Below are 22,260 nucleotides of genomic sequence, written 5' to 3'. Positions count from 1 at the left end.
TTATATAGAGAGAACTTTATACAAATACATGCTTGATGAATGCTGATATTGGAATATTTGGATAATGTATGGTGAAAGTGATCTGTCCATTTTAATTGGACAAATTTGGTTCAGGATTGATGCCAAAAACCAATGAAAGCTATGGAAGTCACTATTTAGTGTAACACAGCACATTGTTTCCTTAGCCTACCTGCTTTTCAAAAAACATCAAACACTCTATATTCTTTTACATTTTACCTTTATCTATATTCTTGAGGCAACTTAAGACCCAGGTTTTGTGGAATTCAAAATTGAATTGAGAATGCATTTTAAATTACAATTAACAACAGAATGTAGAAAATAAATGCAAGGAAGTATAATTGAAATACAAATTAATTGAAATTTAAAGGAATTTTTTTTTTTTTTTAAACTAGGAACAGCAATGTTTGGCAAGACAAGCTATGATTGTTGGTTTAAAAAAGTCTTGTTTAACATTAAAAAAAAAAAAAATGGATGGGAAAATGTCTTAATGGATGGGTGGATCTATGGATGGATATAGATAGAGATAGATGAAGATATAGATAATTGAATTGCAATTCATTAAATTATAATTCAAATTCCTGTGGGGTGTGGCCAACTCATTATTTGAAAGGGAGCCAATTCTTGAATACTGCATGTTGCACAACCCTGGTTGGGACAGCATTGCTGTGCTGATGGAAACACATGACGCTGAGGGTCTCAAAGCCTGGTGGATGAAGCCCAACTCTGCCTGGTATTTGCACTAGGCTGTGTTTAAGAAATCCAGTCAGGTTTAGCAAACCAGTTAACATACTTTAAAGAATGGAGCCCCCAAAGCTGTTGACTTTTTGTAGCTGTTGAATTTCAAAGTTTAAGGCTTCGGAGTCTTTTCTATATGCTAATAATGTAAAAATATCCCATAGCCCCTTTATTTTGGTCAAATTCCCTCTCATTATCTTTTCCCACCACCTTGCTAAAGCTTTGCACCTCTACTCCAATGTCACTGTCCTTTCTTGCTGACAGAAATTGGCCTTCTGCCCAGCCCACGGTGAACTGCGTGCCAGATGGGGTCTGTTAATGTAAAGGACTTGTAGGATCATTTCTTACTCCAGTCCTCCTCCTGAAAGAACAGTGTTGAATCCAGCAGTTTGACTGATATTAGAGCATTGAAATTGGTGGTTCTCAAGTGTTAAGCCTCGTTCACACCAAGAACCATAACTATAAAGGTAACTATAACAGCTTCCACATCAATGTGTGATAATGTTTAGTTTATTATAAGCACACACTGCAGTTATGTCTCCTCTCACTTTACATGCTTGAACAATTGGATTCTAATTGGTCAATGTTTTTATTGTCCTTCAGCTTAAAAAAAAAAAATCGTTCTGAAAGTGATACCAGCGACGTTGTTCCTCTGTGTTGATATCGTTATGTGGACTATGTTGGTGTGGACTTTCTCTATTCTCATATTCAGCTCTAAAGTTATAGTTATGGATATTGTTATTGTCTTCGTTGTGAACAGTCCTTTAAACTTTATTACCCTCAAGACCAGCGAACCCTTCATATCCTTAGACTGGTGCTCCAAAGAAAGAGGATTTTAGAGTCCCACATTATGAATCTGGCATGTCTTCATGTATTGTGTTTTGGGATTTAAAAGGAACAAAGTGGTTCATGGGTAGATGTGCTGGTGATCTCTTCAGCATACTTCCAGTTTAGTAAGCAGCAGGCTGCAGATCTTAATCAGCTCTTAATGGTTTCCTAATAATCCAATTTCATTGTTATATTCTGGCAGATACATGAAGCACATGGCCCTACTGGAATAGTCCAGAATGGACCTTCAAGAATGTCCCTGCACTTTTAGATTTGACTATACTTTGGCTACCCGTTCGCTGGTCCTCTCATGAAGAGGTCCATCAATCTCATCTAGACTTTGCTGGAGGGTCATGGAGAGCTCCTCATCCTTCAATGATTCCAATGATTCTCTTGGTTGTATACATCCTTATTTTAGGGAGTCTCCCACAGATAAGATTGTTCTTGATTTTAAGGGAGGTATTGGGGAAAAAAATAAACGTATCCAGTTCTTTGGGGGTGATGGGCCTCTTTGACATTCTTATCTCATGCTCTGTTTTACACCCTTGAATTAGGCGCACATGTTTGGGCTAGAGATTGCTACATAGAGCAGAGAAATCAAGCTAAATATGCAGTGGTGGTATTTGTTTCAGTTGCATCAACTTTCAAGTTTCATTATAAAATCGTTTCAGTATGTCTTTTTAAGTCCATTGACTCTTTGCTGGATGTAGATATACTTAAATCTTTAAATTACTTTTACAGTAAAAGCATTGTGCATATTTGAATGATTGTAGTGTCTTGTCTGTGCACCTGTATGTACATGTTTGCTTGCTATACGTTCATGTGTGAATATATGTCTGTTAGCACTTTGTGTGTGTATGTATACCTATGAATGGTTTTCACTGAAATTACTGGAATAGCTAAACCTGCTAATTAGAAGAATACTGTATATACAGCACTTTTGGTCATGTAATTTATGTTGACAGTCTGACTACAAGGTATGTTTTCTTGCTCACTCACGTGAATACACAGTGCTTTCCCAATAATGAGTGCATTAATGAGTGTACAACCGATGTGGCTAGAGAATGGCTAGAGAATACCCACAATGCACTGTGAAAGTTGCGCGACCAAATGAATTCCCGTGTCTGACCAGAAGATGGCGCCCACAGCTGAATCATCCAGCCATCCAGTTTCCAAACCCCTGGTCCAATGTGGTTACAGCGTAATATCTTACAGGCATAAATTCATTTTTAATTGATTATTAAACTGTTTAATTAAGGTTTATACATAGTTTAAATGAGTTCAAGATAAATATTTTTTTATCTTATTACTGGAGCGGTTAGTTTGCTAAGTTTCAAATAATTATTAAACCGCAAGCACAAACCTTGCAAAGGCAGAAACCCTTCCGTGTCGAAATTCACTCACTAATTTTCATTCGCTCCCTCAAGTGAACTATATTAATGTAGGGAATAGTAAATAAGGGTATAGGGAGCGATTTCGGACACAGCCCTGGAGTCTTTACCAACTGATAATTTGAATCAGGTGTGTTTGATTAGGAAGTGTTTATGGTTTTGTCAGATTCAGCTCACTTCTGGTGACAAATTTATAAGCTCCAGCTCATAGTATAGCTAAGTATGCACTCATACACAAGCATGCTGAACACACACTGTAGTTAAGCACTTTGTCCTTATCAGTGGTGCAGTGACTGCAACACTTCTATCCACTCAGAGGAACTTGAACACCAGACGGAATAAATACCTCAGCAGTTTCAGCTGAATCTATTCTCTGGACCTTTTGAAGATGTTTTATAATCCACCTCTCAAGTTTAAACATACAATGGACTTTTCACAGCTGTTTTAGAAGTGTGTAATGTAATAACAGTTATTATATTATATTATATTATATTATATTATATTATATTATATTATTTATGCACATATTTTGTCACATCTCATGTAAAAAAAATTCTAAAAACAAACTATAACTTGAGTTTGTTCAAATGTATTTGTTTTTTTGTTGTTGTTTTTTTACATTTATTTTGCTGTTCAGACTCTGAACAAGACAATTTAAAAGATTTGATTCAGATATTCCAGAAAATCTAAATTTTGCTGTCTTTATGAACAAAGCCATTGTGTTCTGTACAAGAATGTGAAAAAAGCGTGTAGAGACTCTTTTCAACACAACCGGCAGAACACACAAGAGAGGTTAAGAGAATCTGAACAGAGAGAAAAAGTTTGAGAGATACAGCTGAATAGCTGCTATCGAGTGGGAGAAAAAGAGAAAAGAGGAGGAGGAGGGTGCGTCTGTCCGCCTCGCTGATGAGTGAACATTTGTGTGTGTGTGTATCAGGGGGATGTATGATCTTGGCGCATGCGCTGGTACCTGGCAGTCGCCCTCAAGACTGCAGATAACTCTCTCTCTTCTAAGCATCACTCGTCTAAGCATTCTTCCTGTCTTTTTCTCATTTTTTTCATTTTCTTTTTTCTTTTTCATTAACCTGGACTCTAATTTCTACAGTTATTTACCATGCATCTTGATTTGACTGTGGTGGGATGTGGATTCTTTGAACTCGCAGAGGTGAGCTACAAGGTCCTGAGGTTTTTGGGTCGTGCTGACAGATTTTGGGGTCTCGTCCGGGATAGGCGATCTTTAGCAACAGACTCCTGATAAGCTCAAAGGAAATACCCCAATAGATTTTTACAACTTTGAAGAGCCTGTAGGACTTGACTTCATGCCGTCTTGGGTCCTTCATTAAATCAAAGGGTAGCAGAAACGCTGGTGACAACGTGCCCCATCTGTCATCTCACAGGAGTCATCATACGGGTCTCACTTTTTCACCTTGGTGGCTTCCTTGGCGACACGTGAGTATGATTTCTGTAGTGATCTTTATTAAGTGATCACCGGATGGGCGTAATGAATCTTATAACAGTAGAAATGAGAATACTGCAGGGAAATCAAAGCCAAATCTGACACACATACACTAACACATTTAGTCACTTGATCACTGGAATTTTAACACCTACACAAGTGTGGGCAAACAGACACACACACAATCACACAGTCACCTACATGATCCCTCCCTATCAGTATTCCTCGCCCACTCAGTGGTGTCAGCAGAGCGAGAGGAACTCTGTGTGTGCGTATGTGCCTGGATCTGTAATCTGCATTTCTCTCTGTGCGTTTGAAAGACATCTCTAGTGCCTCGTCTCTTCCTTTTGTGGGTGAGGGATGTGCAAATCCATTCTGTACTAAGTTGAAGCACTCCTCTGTGTCCTACAGCGCATTTTGGGAAGTACAGTTTGGTGGTGTGGTGGATGTTTCCAAGCGTGGGACGTAAGCCAGGACTTGGTGATTGGGATAGCACAGAACACTTTGAGGGGTGCGTTTAATGGGTAGTAACAGCAATCAGGTGAACACCGCAGATGCGGCATCATAATATGTATAAAACGTAATTTCACAGCATAGTTCCCAATCTTTCCTAGTCTTTTCTTAATGCTGTGGAGGATACAGCAGACCACATTGATCCAGAATAATTTGGAGGTAGGTACACTAAAAGTAGCGAAGTCAGTTTAATTACACTTCTCAGTAGCAAAGTGTTAGTCACTTTTCTTCTGAATATACATACTTCCTACTATATAGTCAGCGAACATCAGTGAGCAAGTAGTAGGTCTAAATTCATAGTATTCATTAGAGGAGTAATGATACACAAAACTGACTTGCCTGAGGTAAATGCTACGTGACGGTGTTTACAAGCTGTTTTATTGACGTCTTTCCGCCGTTGAAACACCGATTGAGCGATTACACAATATTATACGTTTCAGTAAGTTGTACTGTATCTTTCAACATACCTTCAGATGTTCATTAATTTTTATTCTGTAACTAGTATTAAAGAGAAAGAGATGATCGTGTTCACTCCCGCACCGCGCTGCCGCTTGAAATGAGGTGCCTATACAGTGATCTGTCATGCCACATTAGAGCATCAAAACTGCATTTTTTGTTTGAATTTCGTGATAAAATGGACTGAATTTGAAAGATGACACTTTCAAAAGTAACAAAGCGCGGAGTTTGTTGCGATTAATGGTGGTTAGGTTACACCGCTGTATTCGTGTAGATCCAATGGGGCGGGGCGCGTTCGGTATGCCATGAGAGTATCTCGATATGTACCGTGGGTGGTGTCTCGTGGTTTTTCGTTTCAATTTGAATATCGTTACACCCCTAGTATTCATAAAATGAATGGCAGCGTTGCCGACTTCATGCCATGTTGTAATTACCGTAGTCTCGAGATGACAACGTGTGACGTTCTTTTCGGAGCTGTTCATGTCTTCGGAATGGGAATTATGCATTTCTGTGGTAACACTATCAATGCCTAAATCAATCGTCAGCAGTCAGGTGGTACAGCGGTCATGTGGTACAGGTTGACACAAGCAGTAATTACTCTACGAGGACATAAACGCTTTTTACAAGTTGAAACCTGGTAATTACAGTAATTACAACATGGCATGAACGCACCTCGGAGCAATACAACTGACCACGTAAGTCACATGACAATGCCAACATGTCAAATGTAATGCATCTAGATTACATTCATACTACACACATTCATACTATTTAGAACGTACTACTTTTTAAAAAAGCAAGTTCTTCATCAAAGGTACTACCTACTCAGACAATGTGATTTTTGGATGCAGCTAAAGCTTTTGAGTGGTGGGTTAGCATTTGAGGTTTGAACAGACACTTGATCAAATTACAGCTAGTTTCTTTAAAGGGTGGCTTTTAAACTTAGATTAGCTAATTTTTCTATTAGTTGTTAAGTGAGCTAGCTGCACATTTTTGAATATCTTGCCCAGCACTGCTAAAAACTGGCTAAAAGGCGCCATGTTTGTGCTGTAAACAGTAACAATCACTTAATTTAGATACTTACTGTTTAGTGCCTGGTTAAACTGGATCGCGGATGGTTAGGACTAATGTTAAAATAATGTTGGTTTTAATGTTGAAATATAAAGTGTAAAAGCGGCGTAACTGTATGGAGGATTCGGCTCATTGGCTTTTGTTGTCAGTTAAATGTTTTTGTGAGCTAAATGATAGATTATTGGAAGAGCGTTCATGCCTAAAGATACGCTGGTATAAAATTTCTGCCTCACCACGAATCAGTTTTCCCACTGAGATAAGTGAGTTGGGTTAAGTGCGTAGGATTATGTGGTGCCTACATGCTTTCACTCTCTTTTTCTTTCTCTCTGCCTCTCTTTTCCACACTGTCTCACAGGGCTAGGTTAAGCTAGGTTGTGCTGACAAAGCGTATGTACAGGATTTATCATGCCACGGCTGTTGCTAGTCAGATCAGACGGAGTTGAGTCTTACAGTTAGTTCATCCATAAAATTCTCTGAGAGCTCTAAAGGGCTCTTTGCATTGTAATATAACAGTGTTATGAAACCGCCATTGGCTTCTATACTGTATTTAAGTAGTTCATTGTTTGGCATCTTTAGAACTCTTTGTCATATTACAGTGACATTATAGAGTTAGATCCTGTATATGCAGTGTCATATGAAGTGCTTCTGTATGCTGTTAGATGCTTACTTGCTTTCATGCTGCCTTTGGTTGCTTTTATAGGTGTGGCATCTGACTTTAAATATAGTTAAATCTGAGAAACAGTGTTTTTAAATGCATCTCAGGAAGGGCTAGGTGATATATTGAATAGTAACAACAAATTTGTGAGCAGCACTGTGACTTTTGCAATTATTTTAAAGCACTTTTAAGCTTCCCAATGCCAGGAGCGCCTTTCACACATACAGTCTTTACTGGTAAATTACTGGTAAATTACCAGTAAGATATCATGTGTGAACAGGACCTTTTCAAAAATACCGGTAAATTGGTTCTGGCTATTTACCAGTAAGGGAAGTTGTAACATTACCAGTAAATTACCGGTAATTTGCTCTGTGTGAACGCAGAATGAAGATTACTGGTATAAGCATGTACAAAGTCAGAACGCGCTGACTTAAGAAGTCTGCTTTGGGCCAATCATAAAGTTCTTATGGAGATGGTTTGATTACTCCTCGCTGTTTACTTTGTTCATCTTTGACCGTTGTGCCACGTCTCGCAGGTTTTTTTAACGTGTCGCGCTGGAGACCCTGACTAATTTTCCATTCATCAGTGTTGCGGCTCTGCAGAATCACAGACATCACAGAATTTACCGGTATTTTGCTGCTGATGTGTGAATGGTCTCTTATCGGTAAAAAAGCCAGAACGCTGTTGCTTATGTGAACAGCATATTTGTGTATTTATTTACCGGTAAAGTCATTCTGGTAATTTTATGGTAATTTACCGGGATTGCTGTGTGAAACTTTTTTTAACTTGAGTTAGTGTGTAATGTTGCTGTTAAAGCACAAACAACATCTGCAAAGTTAGGATGCTCAAAGTTCAAAGCAAAGGGAGATCTTTTCTTTTAAAGAATTCTCTGTTTACGGACTACAACAAACGGCTGGTAGGGACTACAATGAGCTTCTTCCCAGGTTGGTGACATCACTAACCCTAAAATTTACATAAACTCTGCCCCCGAGAACACGCAACAAAGGGCTGAGGCCATGTTATTGCAATACAGTACGTAACACAAATGCAATAGCATGTCATAAAAGCAAGATGACAACATGAGTTATAACCGTAATTAAACTAAACTATACCTGTTCTATCTTCATGCAGCATATATTCTCTTACAACAGTTCCCACATGAACGATTTAAAGATTATCATGACAGTATATATGCTAATCAATGACTTTAAGATAGTTAACTCCACATCAACTACATAAATTAAGCAGCTAACCGTTCAAAAATGTCCTGTTGCATTCTACATGTTGTCACGTCTTCTTGAGTCTCTCCATCATTGTAAGACTCCGTTTTGAACATAAAAGGCTGAACAGTTTCTGACATTTTCAGTGAGTCTGCGTGAGGTAATCGGCGCTGCTAACATGAGCTCTTGAAACCCCGCCCTCTGCTTAGCAGCAGCAGCAGCTCATTTGCATTTAAAGGGACACACACAAAAATGGAGCATTTTTGTTCACCCTCAAAAAGTGACACATGTAACATGCTATAAAAAATGATCTGTGGGGTATTTTGAGCTAAAACTCCACATACACACTCTGGGGACATCAGAGACTTATTTTACATCTTGTAAAAATGGCATTATACAACCCCTTTAATGACTAATTTTGCAATTCTCCCTTGCTAGATTGGGTCTGCCAAGAGAGAAATGTTTTAACATTTCTCTGATTTAAATTCAGTTACAAAAATGGCGCTGAGTTAAATTCAATTTTATAAATCAGCTAATTTCAATTAATAGATTTTAAAATGATTCAACAATTTGTTTAGCTCAAAAAATGTTTATGTAAGTCTCATTGTGGCATTTTCAAATAATATATATATATATATATATATATATATATATATATATATATATATATATATATATATATATATATATATAATATAGATTTTTTTTTTTTTTTTTTTTTTACTGTTGTTAAATATTGGTTTATTTGTTATTTTGGTGTGTAATTTCTAAATAAATGTAATTTATTAATCATAAAAAATGCAAAAATATGATTTTTCGTTAGCTATATCATCTAGCTCTACGAACAGGACAGGGCAGGTTGGTTTCTTGGCTGGTGGTGTTTTTACAGATTGGTGGAGTTAACTTTGATGTGCCGCGGGCAGCTGAGCCTGACTACTAACCACTAGATAAGGGCTCAGTTTGGATGCCACTGCCTCGAGTGAAATAAGAGAGAGTGAAAACAGAAAAAGAGAGGGATATATCCGACTACTCCAATATCTTTTCTGCAAAAGTCTGTGTGGCCAGAAAATAGACTAAATTATTCATCAGTAGCAGACTACACCCGAGGATCACATTTCTAGACGTGCACACACTTACTTTAGCAAGTACATTTGCAAGTCCTCTGTGGATGCCTGAACCGATGCCCCCTAATAGGCTCCCTTTTAATGGTGAGTGAACATCAACCAATCTGAGCAAGCGTGTCTGGTCAAGCATTATACAAATCTGGGGAGATTTTTTCCAGTAAAACCATTTGCTATTTTGCCAAACTAAAATGAAAAACGGGTTCGATCCAAGGAAAGGAGGGAGTATTTCTAAAGAGTTATTTCAGTCTGCGTAATGCATAAAATAATTATGGTAATGTGTTCTCATTTGTTGACATTAGTTAATGCATTAGATAGCATGAACTAAAATTGAGCAGTATGTTTCTTACAGCATTTACTAATCTTTCTTAATGTTACTTAACACAAAATACAATTCATTCATGTTAGTTCACAGCGCATTAACTAATGTCAACAGAACTTTTGATTTGAAAATAAATGTTGAAATTAACATTAAGATGAATAAATGATGTATAAGTATTATTATTGAAGTTCATGTTAACTAATGAAATGAACTAATGTAGATAAATGGAACCTTATTGTAAAGTGGTACCATAAATATTAAGCACATCTTGTGTTAAGCAGGGTTGCTGGTCAGTGAACTGATGTCCGGCTAAATTTATTGAGGGTTTTGTGAAACGGTAAACTACAGGTTGGCATGGACTCTACAAGAGCCCTGAAGGTGTGCTGTGGTATCTGGCATCAAGATGTTAGCAGCAGATCCTTAAAGTCCTGTAGGTTATAAGGTGGAGCCACCATGGATTGAACTTGTTGGTCCACAGATGCTCAATTGGATTGAGATATGGGGAATTTGGAGGCCAAGTCAACACCTTTAACTCTTCGTTATGTTCCTCAAACCATTCCTGAACAATGTGTGCAGTGTGGCAGGGTGCATTATCCTGCTGAAAGAGGCCATTTCCACCAGGGAACACCATTGTCATGAAGTGATGTACCTGGTCTGCAGCAATGTTTAGGTTGGTGGCACATGCCAATTGACATCCACATGAATGGCCAGAACCAGAATTTCCCAGCAGAACATTACCCAGAGCATCGCAATATCATTGAGCATGTGATATGTTATCTATAGCAATGCATTTTTTGGGAGTACATTATTATTAAAACGTTAGGGTCGATACAGTTATTTAATATACAGTTACTGGTAAACGGCGCACACGCCCGTATACGTGATGTAAAAGAAAACAGGACTCATTGGACGAGGTGACCACCTTCCACTGCTCCAAGGTCCAGTTCTGATGCTTGTGTGCCCATCGTAGGCACTTTCGACAGTGGATGGGGTCATCAGGCACTCTGATTGTTCTGCAGCTATGCAGCCCCATATGCAGCAGAGTGTGATGTACTGTGTGTTGTGACCCATTACTCCCATTACCATCAGTAACATTTTGTGTGACTTGTGCCAGAGTAGTCCTTCTGTTAGCTTGGACCAGATGGGACAGCCTTCATTGCCCTCGTGCATTGATGAGCCTTGGGAGCCCAGCCTGTCGTCGGTTTGTGGTTTGTCCCTCCTCGGACCACTGTTAGAAATTTCTCACCACTGCTGACAAGATCATTATTCCTGCCCATTTCTCCTGCATCCAACATGCTGATTACGACAACTGATTGTTTTTTTACCATCTAATCTACCTAGATCTTAACATGTGGCCTTGTTAGGAGATGATCAACGATGCTCGCTTCACCTGTGACTGGTCATAAAGTTTTGGCTCATCATAATATAATTTATTCCTGTGATGGTAAAGCTAAATTTTCAGCAGCCATTTCTACAGTCTTCAGTGTCACACGATACTTTAGAAATGATTCTAATATGATGATTTGATCCTCAAGAAACATTTCTTATTATTATTATCAATGTTGAAAACAGTTGTTCTTCTTAATGTTTTTGTGAAAACTTTGATACTTTTTCTAGATGAATAGAGGGTTCAAAAGAACCACATTTATTTGAAATAGAAATCTTTTGTAACATTTGTAACATGTAACATTACAACTTTTAATCATTTTAATGCATCCTTGCTGAATTAAAGTATGAACAGTTGAACAGTAGTTTAAGTCTGATCGCTTAGAAAAGTAATACCACACATTTCCTCAAACGAAAGGTATCGTCTTTAGCACAAATGGTGCAGGACGAGTTACACACTGAAGTTTACTCTCCCCAAGTATGAGCAATAGTGATGCTTGCCTTAGCACACAGCACTAAAACGCAGGTAAAAGCTTTTGTGAGGTCAGCTCTAAATGGCAGTCTCATTAGGAGAATCAAAGTGGGTAAGAAGTCTGATTCATAGAGGATGTGAGATGTCTGAAATGCTCATGTGAAGAGTGTTTGAAATGGATAATGTTGAATCTTGGCGTTTTATAGCCGCTCAGCTCTCCCTCTACTCTAATGCACATCGATCTTTTATACTTGTTACTCATTTCATATATGCGCTGACTTACAAAACTCAAGCAGATCTTCACGGATTTCTCCAAGTTGTACGGTATGTGATGAAGTGAACAGTAAATGGTGAATGAAGAAATGTGCACAATTGAGCTAATGGATGAAGGTAGTATCTGGAGGACGTGCCGGAGGTCTCAGAGTATGTGGTATGTCCCTAGTGTTGCAGTGGAACTGGGCCACCATATGGAGCGATGGCTTAGTGCCATCAAAACACGACACACAGCGGTCATTCGTGGTTATGTGTGGGCGTACGGCGGCAGCTGCTGGGTGGCCACGGGAACTTGCTTTCAATAGAGCGTGTCAGTTCGCATCACCTGAAACCTTTGCTTTCAGGTCACAGAACATTTTAAAGCTTGAAAATAAAGAAGCTAGCTAATGCGGATGGTTGCTAATTCTTTAGCTAGCTGAGAGAAATGCGTATCATTCCGTGAGCTTATTGGTCCAATGCCAATGAGAAGGACCTGGAGGTGGGATACATGCTGTTAATGGGTGAAACTGTGTAATGTTATCATGGGAGTTGTTCGTTGTGTCTGTTTCACATTAGATGCCCTAGTGTGGGTTAGTTTATGTGTGATATTTTATCTATAGCAGCACTATTTTGGGGAGTACATTACTGTTTAAAAGTTTAGGGTCGATACTGTTATTTAATGTTTATGAAAATAGTCTTTTTATGTTCACTAAGGCTCCATTAATTTTTATCAAAAATACAGAAAAAACAGTAATATTGTAAAATATTATTACCATTCAAAACTGTTTTCTATTTGAATACATTTTAAAATGTAATTTATTCCTGTGATGTCAAAGCTGAATTTTGTGTCACATGATCCTTCAGAAATCATTCTAATATGATTATTTGATGCTCAAGAAATATTTATTGTTATTATCATTGTTGAAAACAGTTGTGCTGCTAATAAATTTGTGGAAACAGATTATTTTCAGGATTCTTTGATAAATAGAAAGTTCATCAACAAAAGATAAACATTTATTTGAAATACATTTTTTGTTAAATGTCTTTACTGTCACTTTTGACCAATTTAATGAATCCTTGCTTGAATAAAGGTATAATTTAAAAAACCTTATGAATGTTAGTGTATGTGATGAGGTAAGGTAAATTTGTTTTTCACAGAACTTACTTTGGATGTAATTTTAACCCCATTCAAATCAATTACTTGCCTTAATTATATACATAATAATAATAATAATAATTTATATATAATCCTGCCGATCCCAATCCCATCCGAATCAGTACATGAAACCACAGATGTCCTGTGTTAAAAATTGTAACTCTAATGTTGTTTGGAAAACTAATCCTTTCCGAATAGTAATTCCTCATTTTTCTCTGAAAGTAGATTAGTTAAGGACAGGAATTGATTGTGGGTAATTCAGGAAATGTCATAAGCCAGATTCAAACCTGCGTCACCCACATGAGCACCACTGTTCTGAGCATGCAGAATAAAATGCCACCAAAGGTCATAGTGACAACATAACAGGGTCTGTGATTTGACATATTTGGCACACGCTCTTGTCAAACCACATGACATGTGATCTTAAAGACATGAAATGAATCTCCTGATGATATTCATTTCACGCAGCACAACAAAGGTCTCAGTGGGGATTTGTGGGAAATGATCCTGTTCTCTCGCTATATATCTCTGGTATGATATCCAGCCTCTGTCAGTGTGTGGTTGGAAGACGAGTGATGGTTCTGTTCCAGACTCAAGGGCATTGGGCCGATCCGGGCTCAGATTTAGTGGGCTGTTTTGATTAGGCGAGCAGGTTCTGCTATCAGCCTACATAAATTAGAGAGCAGCTCTCTGAATCACACTCACGGCTCCCACTGGGCTCATATCAGCTCATAACGGATGTGTGTGTGCGCCGAGAGGCTGTAAAAATACTCATGTAATAAAGTACAAGAGTATCTGAAGTATGCGTTGATTAGCTCCCAATCGGTGTTGTTCATTTACCCCTCAATGTGTGTTCTCTGATAAGGGATTTTTATAGCTGTGAACGATTCAGGGTGTTAAACTTACGCAGGACAGATTTATTTCTGTACATCAGAGTCACCTTTCCATTTGCTTTTTGCAAATTTAACCAGAAGGTTTAAAGTTAAACTAGATTTTGAGTATTAAAAAGTGCTTAATCCGACAGACACGAAGGCACATAGGCAGCCTTGCTTTCTACATAGGCAGCTGTCTTCTAAAGCCTTTGCTTGATGTGTCCACATAAGTGCAAGGAAAAGACTAGAAGTGCAACTTAAAAAAAAAAAAAAAATGACAGCAAGTTAATAACTTTTCAAACTGACAAAGAAATAACGGTTTATTTATATCTATTTTTTAAAAGTGGTTAAATGTAAAAATAAATTGATAATTAGCATTTTTATTAGCAATTACAATTTTGTTTTTTTGACATCCATTTTGGGTGCTTTTCTTTTTCATTTTACCTGTCAAGTTACAAAATGCCATTGGACAAGTTCATACATGGTAGCAGCTAAGTTTTTGAATTTTAAGAATATGGGCAATGCAGAAAGGTTTTTTGTATTTAAAATGATTTATTAATGTAATACATTAATAATAAAAAAGTTTTATCGTTACATATTACTGGCATTTTTAAAAATTTGGGGGGATTTTTGTTACATTTAATTGCATTTTAAACATTAAAAAAAAAACGATTGTAGATATGGCTATTTATTTGATTTATTATTTCTTTTATTGATAATGTGATTTTGTGTTTGTATAAGTTGTATTTAAAATCAATTTATTACTGTGTTGTCTTATTGTTTTATTTAAAAAAAAAAAAAAAAAAAAAAACATTTAAAGTGGCTATTTTATTTATTAAGATATTTTTTGATAAAATCCGATGGCTCAGTGAGGCCTCCATTAACAGCAAGATAATTAACACTTTCAGATGCCCAGAAAGCTACTAAAGACATATTTAAAACAGTTCATGTGACTACAGTGGTTCAATCTTAATGTTATAAACGAGAATAATTTTTGTGTGGCAAAAAAAACCCAAAATAACGACTTTATTCGTGTATCAAACTGCCAAAGTCACATGATTTCAGTAAATGAGGCTTCGTTACGACAAGTGTTTCGAAATTTCAATGGTTCACCACTGGGGGGGGCATGACTTTGGCAGTTTGATTTACGCTCTGAACCACTGATTCGAAACAAAAGATTCGTAAAGCTTCGAAGCTTCATGAAGCAGTGTTTTGAAATCGCCCATCATTAGATATTGTTGAATAAAGTCGTTATTTTTTTGTATTGATTTTTTTTTTTTGGCACGCAAAAAGTATTCTTGTTGCTTCATAATATTAAGGTTGAACCTCTGTAGTCACATGAACTGTTTTAAATATGTCTTTAGTAGCTTTCTGCGCATTTGAAAGTGTTAAATATGTTGCTGTCAATGTAGGCCTCACTGAGCCATTGGATTTTATCAAAAATATCTTAATTTGTGTTCTGAAGATGAATGAAGGTCTTACGGGTGTGGAACGACATGAGGGTGAGTAATAAATGACAGAAATTTCATTTTTGGGTGAACTAACCCTTTAAGTGGCTCTTTTAGTCCTCAATAGGGTGTATGACCTACAAATATCCTCACTGTTACACCTACGGCCAGGCAAGGCTCAGTTTCACATCCCAGTTTTTATAAACTTATGATGCGGCCTTAGATTTTCACCAAAACAAAATGTTGAGAGCCTTCATAAAACAGTGTCATTCTTTTAAAGAGGTTTAATTTGCTGCATACTGATTGGACTCAAAGGATATGCGAGTTTGAATTTATAATACACCTGCTCTCCTTCCACTCTTCCTAACAGTAAGCCGGTCCTTCTCCACCCCCTGCCATCGAACCCTCTCAAACCTTCAGTGAGGGATGAATTTAAGCTCCTGCACTTGGGTTGACCGATCCGGTTTGTGCCACCTCTCTCTCTCCCACCTTTAAGCCTGTTCCTCCTCTTCACCTCTCTCCCACTAAGCATTCTTTCATCTCCTCGAGGAAGCGGGCGGCACCGTAAATCCACTTTTCTGATGTGTCCTCCGCTTGTGCCGCTTTTCCTTATCGAAGGCACAGTATTCCTCAGAGTGTCGTCACGGTGACACTGCATCCACCTCTCTGGCAGCTCTCAATCCTGCCGCTGTCATTGCATCATACATCATGTGACAAGAGTGGTATAACATGTGAGACGGACCCCTGAGGTACTCGTAAGAGCAGGTGCATGCTGATTACGCTTCTAATGTATCATAAACTAGCAACACATACATATGTGTTTGTGTGTATATACTGTGTGTGTGTGTGTGTGTATATATATATATATATATATATATATATATATATGTGTGTGTGTGTGTTATACACATTTAAAAAATAATTTTATAAATAAAAATAAATTTATGATTACGTTTATTTACATTTTTTATTATTTAAAAATGTATTATATAAAAATCATTTTATATTTCAAGAGTTTTGCAGTGCAGCAACAATAGAAATGGAATGTAACTGAATCTGTGTCACATTGCATTGCAACATGCACGACATTCACTTTTAAAGTAGACTGATATTTTAGATTGCAATACTAGCAATCTTCAGGCACCTTATGTGGCATCCAGTATTGGCAACCTGTTAGTTGAGGGTATTAGTGAACTGGAAGAAAGCACAACTAAAGTGACACATGAAGAGTGTGTCTGTGTTGTCTGTATATGTGGAAACTAGCAGGTGTGTGCTTCATTCATCAGTCTTTCCTCTCCTTTCTTCTCTTCCTGTCTGTGCCATCTGTCGCCGTGGCCAGACTGGGCGCAACATGGCCTCTTCCTGTCTGACGCCATCCTATGACGCAGCCTAGCTGCAGTGGACACACACTGCGAATTCAGGCAGCATCTAAAATTCTTCAAAGGAACTCATACAGAAACAAAGGACATTGCATTTTCTGTGCTAATTTTGAGTCTTATTTGTTCATTGTAGTCACTAGCTTTCATTCACACACACTATAGCTGATTCTGCGGCATTGAAGCGGGTAGTGTCTGATGATTAACGCCTGAGGGTTCTGCTCTGCTCTCTTGCCGTCTGCTTCTGTGAAAGCATTCCACTTCAGTCCACGTCCTGCACTGCAGTAGCGTCGAATTCAGGAAGACACAATGAACAATTCCATATCTGACAGCTCGTCATGTCTCTAAAGGTGGATTTATCCTCTTCTACTGAGGCGAGAGCGAAAGTGAGAGTGTTTAGAGAGCCTCAAAGGAGTCTTGAACCACATAAACTGCCTCATTTGATGAGAGAGAATGAAGAGATTAATTCTTAGGGCGTGGCACCGATGTTTTTAGATGCAAATCTAATGAACTACCTACCTAGGCAGCATTATTGGACATCATAGTTGCATTTGGGTGTTTGAATTTGGGTATGATGGCCAAATGATGTCTAGGGAGCTCAAAATCTACACCTTTGTGTTTTATTTATTCAAGCGTTATGCCAAAGAAGCTGAACCACTGTGAGAGGGGGAATGAGAGAAAGAGGTGAGCCGTGGTCAGATATGAAATGCATGAGAGTGCATGATGAGGATGTTGGGTGGGGCTGATGGATGGAGAAGAAAATGGGTTGAAGAATCTGTAGTGGAATAGAGAGAGAGAGAGAGAGAGAGAGAGAGAGAGAGAGAGAGAGAGGAGGAAAAGAGATTGCTTGACATCAGCAGAGTCCAGACCCCACCCAACCACAGCAGTGCAAACAGACACACACACACACACAAACACGGAAGATTTACTGAATGATAAATACAGGAAGTGTTCTAAAGTGAGACTAAGTAGTTTTTTTCACAACACTCTGATCTCACTGGTCTCATAAGAGTCACATGCGAGTCATTATAGTCTCTCTGTAGTCAATAGTTTTATCCCTTAAAACTCATCTTTGATCACCAAAATGACATACTTAAATGTTTTTTCCTGTGAAAAAAAAAAATATATATATATTAATTCCTTAAAATAGCTTGAATGTAACTCTACACCCTTGCTTCATTTAGTGAATATACTAATTAGCCCCACCTCCACTCACTCGCATGAGCTCAGAGATCCACTCGGTCAACTTACTGAGGTAAACTCAGCACAATGGTATCGCTTTTTACAACGTCGGATACATAACTGTAATTAATAAGATTAGCCCTTTGCTTGACTACATTATCAAACAATAATGTGTTGCTAATGTTAAACCAACCATGTTCCCATTTGCGAGTCAGACAGCTGCCTTCTAACAATCAGTATCCTTAGAAATGCTTTGAACAACTCAGAGGAGTCAGTGGAGAAAGTCCATCATAGCATCGTAATATACATCATACACCCGGCTATATTGCTAAATCTTATTGATTTTTCATGTCAACAGAAAAATATATCGGGATAACCTTCTCTTGAGACTCCCCTGCTTCAGAGCGCTCATGGTTAATGATATGCTAAAGCCTGCCGGCACTTTGACGTGATTGGATACAAGGTAGTTTGTGATGTAAGAAACACCAGCGAAACACCGTATTTTTGAAACTGTCTTTAGATCACTGCAGTTTTAACAGTAGCCCCTCACTGCAGAACACAAGATCCAGGGGGTGGAGACGGGTAGGTTTAGATCCAGGGAGTCGAGACGGGTAGGTTTAGGGATATGTAAAGTGGGAGGAGCTGGATCTGGAGCCAACCTCGCCCCCTGGATCTCATGTGCTGCAGTGCGGACCATCTCAGTTTTAAACAGAAAATACTCAGCAATGGTGTTGACTCATGAATTTGCACATGTTTTGTCTTAAAAGCATATTAAAAACACCACATAGACATATAAACAACATTAAAAACTTGATTTTCACCACAGGGGGACTTTAAATGCTCTTTATTTATAGAATTTTATATATATATATATATATATATATATATATATATATAATATAAGAAATTCATACTTTCATTCATCTAGGATAGTAAAGACATTTACTGTATAATGTTACAAAATATTTCTATTTTAAATAAATGCTTTCTATTCATCAAAGAATCCTGAAAAAATGCTTCACAGTTTCCACAAAAGTATTAAGCAGTGCAACTGTTTTAAACATTGATAATAAAAATAAATGTTTCTTGACCAGCAAATCAGCATCATAGAATGATTTTTGAAGGATCATGTGATGCTAAAGACTGGAGTAATGGCTGCAGAAAATCCAGCTTTGTATCACAGGAATAAATTACATTTTAAAATATATTAAAATAGAAAACAGTTATTTTAAATTGTAATAATATTACACGGTATTACTGTTTTTACCGTTTTTTTGGTCAGTTAATTGCAGTCTTGGTATTTATTTATTTATCTAAGGCTTAAATCAAACAATATGTCCTACTGAACCCAGGTCTGCATCAGAAACACAATATCAGTGCTCAAAAAGTAATGGCTTTCTGCTTTATCCATTTCCTATAAATCTGTTCCGTCAAATCAAATTAAATTGCAAGTACTTTGAATAATTTTGCTGACTTCAATCAGCTTGTTCAGTCTGTCATTCTGGAACCTTCACAGATGAGTGAGTCATAATTCCTGTTGCTCAACTGCATCATCAGTTTTTAAGTTGATCTTTTGATTGAGTTTACAGTCTATTTGCTTCTCTGAACACAGCAACAAGAGTAAAAAAAAAAAAAAAGAGTAAAACACAAATTAACATCCCTAGCCATCTGAATTTCTAGTTATAGTCATCATTTTTGTCCGTTTTGAGTCTGAACCAGAGTTCTGAAGTCTGATTTTCACATTGTACCTTGTTGTTCTGAACAACAGGCAAACCTACATACTGTACTAGTATTAGCAAACATGTCTTTTCTGGTTGTTTTTTTACTGTCATGGCAGAGTTCACTTTGAACTAAATCTTGCTAAGCAAACTAGTGTGCAGTCGAAACTGTAAAGGTATATCAGTGTTTGTGTGTAAGGCACAATATGTCCATACACACAAATATAACAGCTACAGGCGTTTGACAACATGTTCAATGTCTCCCTCTCTCTTTCTTTCGGTTTCTAATTCTGGAGGTGTCGTCTCTTCAGGAACACTGATAGCGGAGTGTTAATAAGCTGAACTGACTAACTGTGTGCGTTTGTGCCTCTGACATGCAAATGAGTCTTTACATCTAATAGGCTCATTTGATTGGTCACTTGAACGTATCTTGCTAACGTAAAGAATGTGTAATTCATTCTGGAATTGATTTGTGATCTCTGTCTCACTCTCCAGGCAGTGACTCTGTGGAAGGCGAGTGTGTGTTCGAGGGGGATTACGCTGTCCCTCCTCTCCCAGTGACCGAGGGCATGCAGCACATTCGGATCATGGAGGGTGTGTCGCGCTCTCTCCCCTCCTCACCCCTGCTGTCCCACCAGGCCCTCAACATGCGTCTACAGCCGCTAAAGAGACTGCCAGGTAACATTGCTTGTGTTTGTAAGTGTGTGCAGGCTTATATGTGCTGCAGTTGTATTTGTGTGGCTTGTGTACTGTTTGTGTGTCAGCGAGAACCACCTCCTGTTTCCCATCTCAAACACTCCAGCTGAATGCCAGAACTCCCGCTGAGAGCACAAATGCCTTCACCTTACACACCGGGGAGGGTGTGAATGAGTTTGACAATGTAACGAAGTAGCAATGTGTTATTTTTAGGGTTGTGAATTTACATGTTTGTTTAGTGTGATTTAATTGTTAAAAAATTGAAGATTACATTAAAAGTGGTCTGCATACAGTTACCATTTAAAAGTTTGTGGTTATTACGATCTTTTTAAAAAATGTTTAGAAAGAAGCCTCTTGTGCTTACCAAGGCTGTATTTAATCAAAAATACAGTAAAATATTATAAAAATATTATTACAATTTAAAATATCTGATTTTTGTTTTAATATATTTTAAAATGTAATTTATTCCTCTGATGCAAAGCTGAATTTTCAGCATTATTCTAATCTTCAGTGTCACATGATCCTTCAGAAATCATTCTAATATGATGATTTGGGGCTCAAAAGTTTAAAAGAACAGCATTTATTTGAAACAAAAATCTTTTAACATAATAAATGTCTTTATTGTCACTTCAATTTAATGCATCCTTGTTAACGTTTTAATTTCGGAAGGGTAGTGTGTGTGTGTGTGTGTGTGTGTGTGTATGTATATCATTTTTAAGTACCATACTTCAGCAGTTGTAATGCTTTTATGCTCTTAATTCCTAATCATAGACACTGCACTTCTGTTAACAGCCACAAGGGTGCACTAATTATATTCTTTTCCTCCTTGAGTTGCCTTTTTCTCTGTGGAGAAGTAGTTCAGCTGAAGGATTATTAGTGCCCCGTTAATGTTTCAGAAATGCTAATCGCATCCTCTGAGAGCATCATGTTGTTTTCAGCGGATGCTGTCAGTGGTAGCTCAGCAACACTTTTTTTTCAAACAATCAGACTGCAAGCTGAAAGCAGTTGCAGCTTTGTGTCGTCTCTTATAATGAATAAAGGCTGGTAGAAATATTAAACAAGAGGTTAAATATAAATAATATAAATATCTTATTTTATACAATATCTGTATATTATATACCCCTTGCAGTCTGGTAGCACGCATACTGTGACATTTTTTTTCCCACTTCTTTTTGTCCCCCCCCCCTCTCTTCATTGTTTCCTGTCCTCCTGTTTCCTGCTCTATTCTAAAGTGGTGAAAGATCAGAAATAGGAATTACTTGGTGAACTGAGTTCAAATTCTTGTTTGTATCCTCTCTTTAACCTCTCCGGCTGTTCCATCTCCCCCCGTGAGCTTGGACCACCGCCAGTGGATTTTCCGTCCACGCATTGTTTTTCCTGCTTTTATCATTTCCGAGTTGTTCCACCGTGCGCGTCCAGCCCAGCCTGCCCGCGGAAGCTCCGTCCTAACACAATGACTTGTTTTCAGCCACACTCTCCTGGAAGCAGGACAGCACAGAGAGTGTGATTTCCTTCTCTTTCCGTGTCCTGTATTGTTCGTCCAGCCCTCTGCTACACAGAACATTGGCTTACTGTTCATTTTTCTCCCACGATAATTTTCATGTAATATTTGATTTTATCCAAAAAGCACTGGATGTGTTTCACCTGCCTGCTGAGTATACAGTACAGAAACTACTTCCATACTGTATAGCTTGTGTGGTAACACTTCAGTACAGGGAGCACGTATTCACTATTAAGTACAACTTTTGCCTCAATTAACTCCTAATTTACTGCTTATTAACAGTTAGTAAGGTAGTTTTTGTAGCGTTTAAATTTAGGTATTGGGTAGGAGGATTAAAGTATGTAGACTAAGGTCATGCAGAATAAGGCATTAATATGCGCAGTATATATAGAATATACTGTAGTATACATGT

The 22,260-nt window shown here is 37.8% G+C and overlaps 1 protein-coding gene across 4 annotated transcripts in view; it reads left to right on the top strand.

Annotated features, from left to right (window-relative positions):
• The window catches only part of tanc2a (tetratricopeptide repeat, ankyrin repeat and coiled-coil containing 2a), a 146,968-nt gene that overhangs the window by 72,198 nt on the left and 52,510 nt on the right, over positions 1 to 22,260 (top strand). For 3 of the 4 annotated variants that reach the window (XM_051888770.1, XM_051888771.1, XM_051888774.1), the window contains one exon: positions 20,147 to 20,329. In XM_051888770.1, coding sequence (XP_051744730.1) covers positions 20,147 to 20,329 — 183 coding nt within the window. Of the gene's footprint in view, positions 1 to 3,904; positions 4,425 to 20,146; positions 20,330 to 22,260 lie in introns of those variants that run through there. The other variant, XM_051888772.1, reaches the window with a different exon arrangement.

The sequence above is a fragment of the Ctenopharyngodon idella genome, chromosome 3 (genome assembly GCF_019924925.1).
Source record: "Ctenopharyngodon idella isolate HZGC_01 chromosome 3, HZGC01, whole genome shotgun sequence".
In the NCBI taxonomy this organism is placed as follows: domain Eukaryota; kingdom Metazoa; phylum Chordata; class Actinopteri; order Cypriniformes; family Xenocyprididae; genus Ctenopharyngodon; species Ctenopharyngodon idella.
This window is presented reverse-complemented; position numbering and strand designations above follow the sequence as displayed.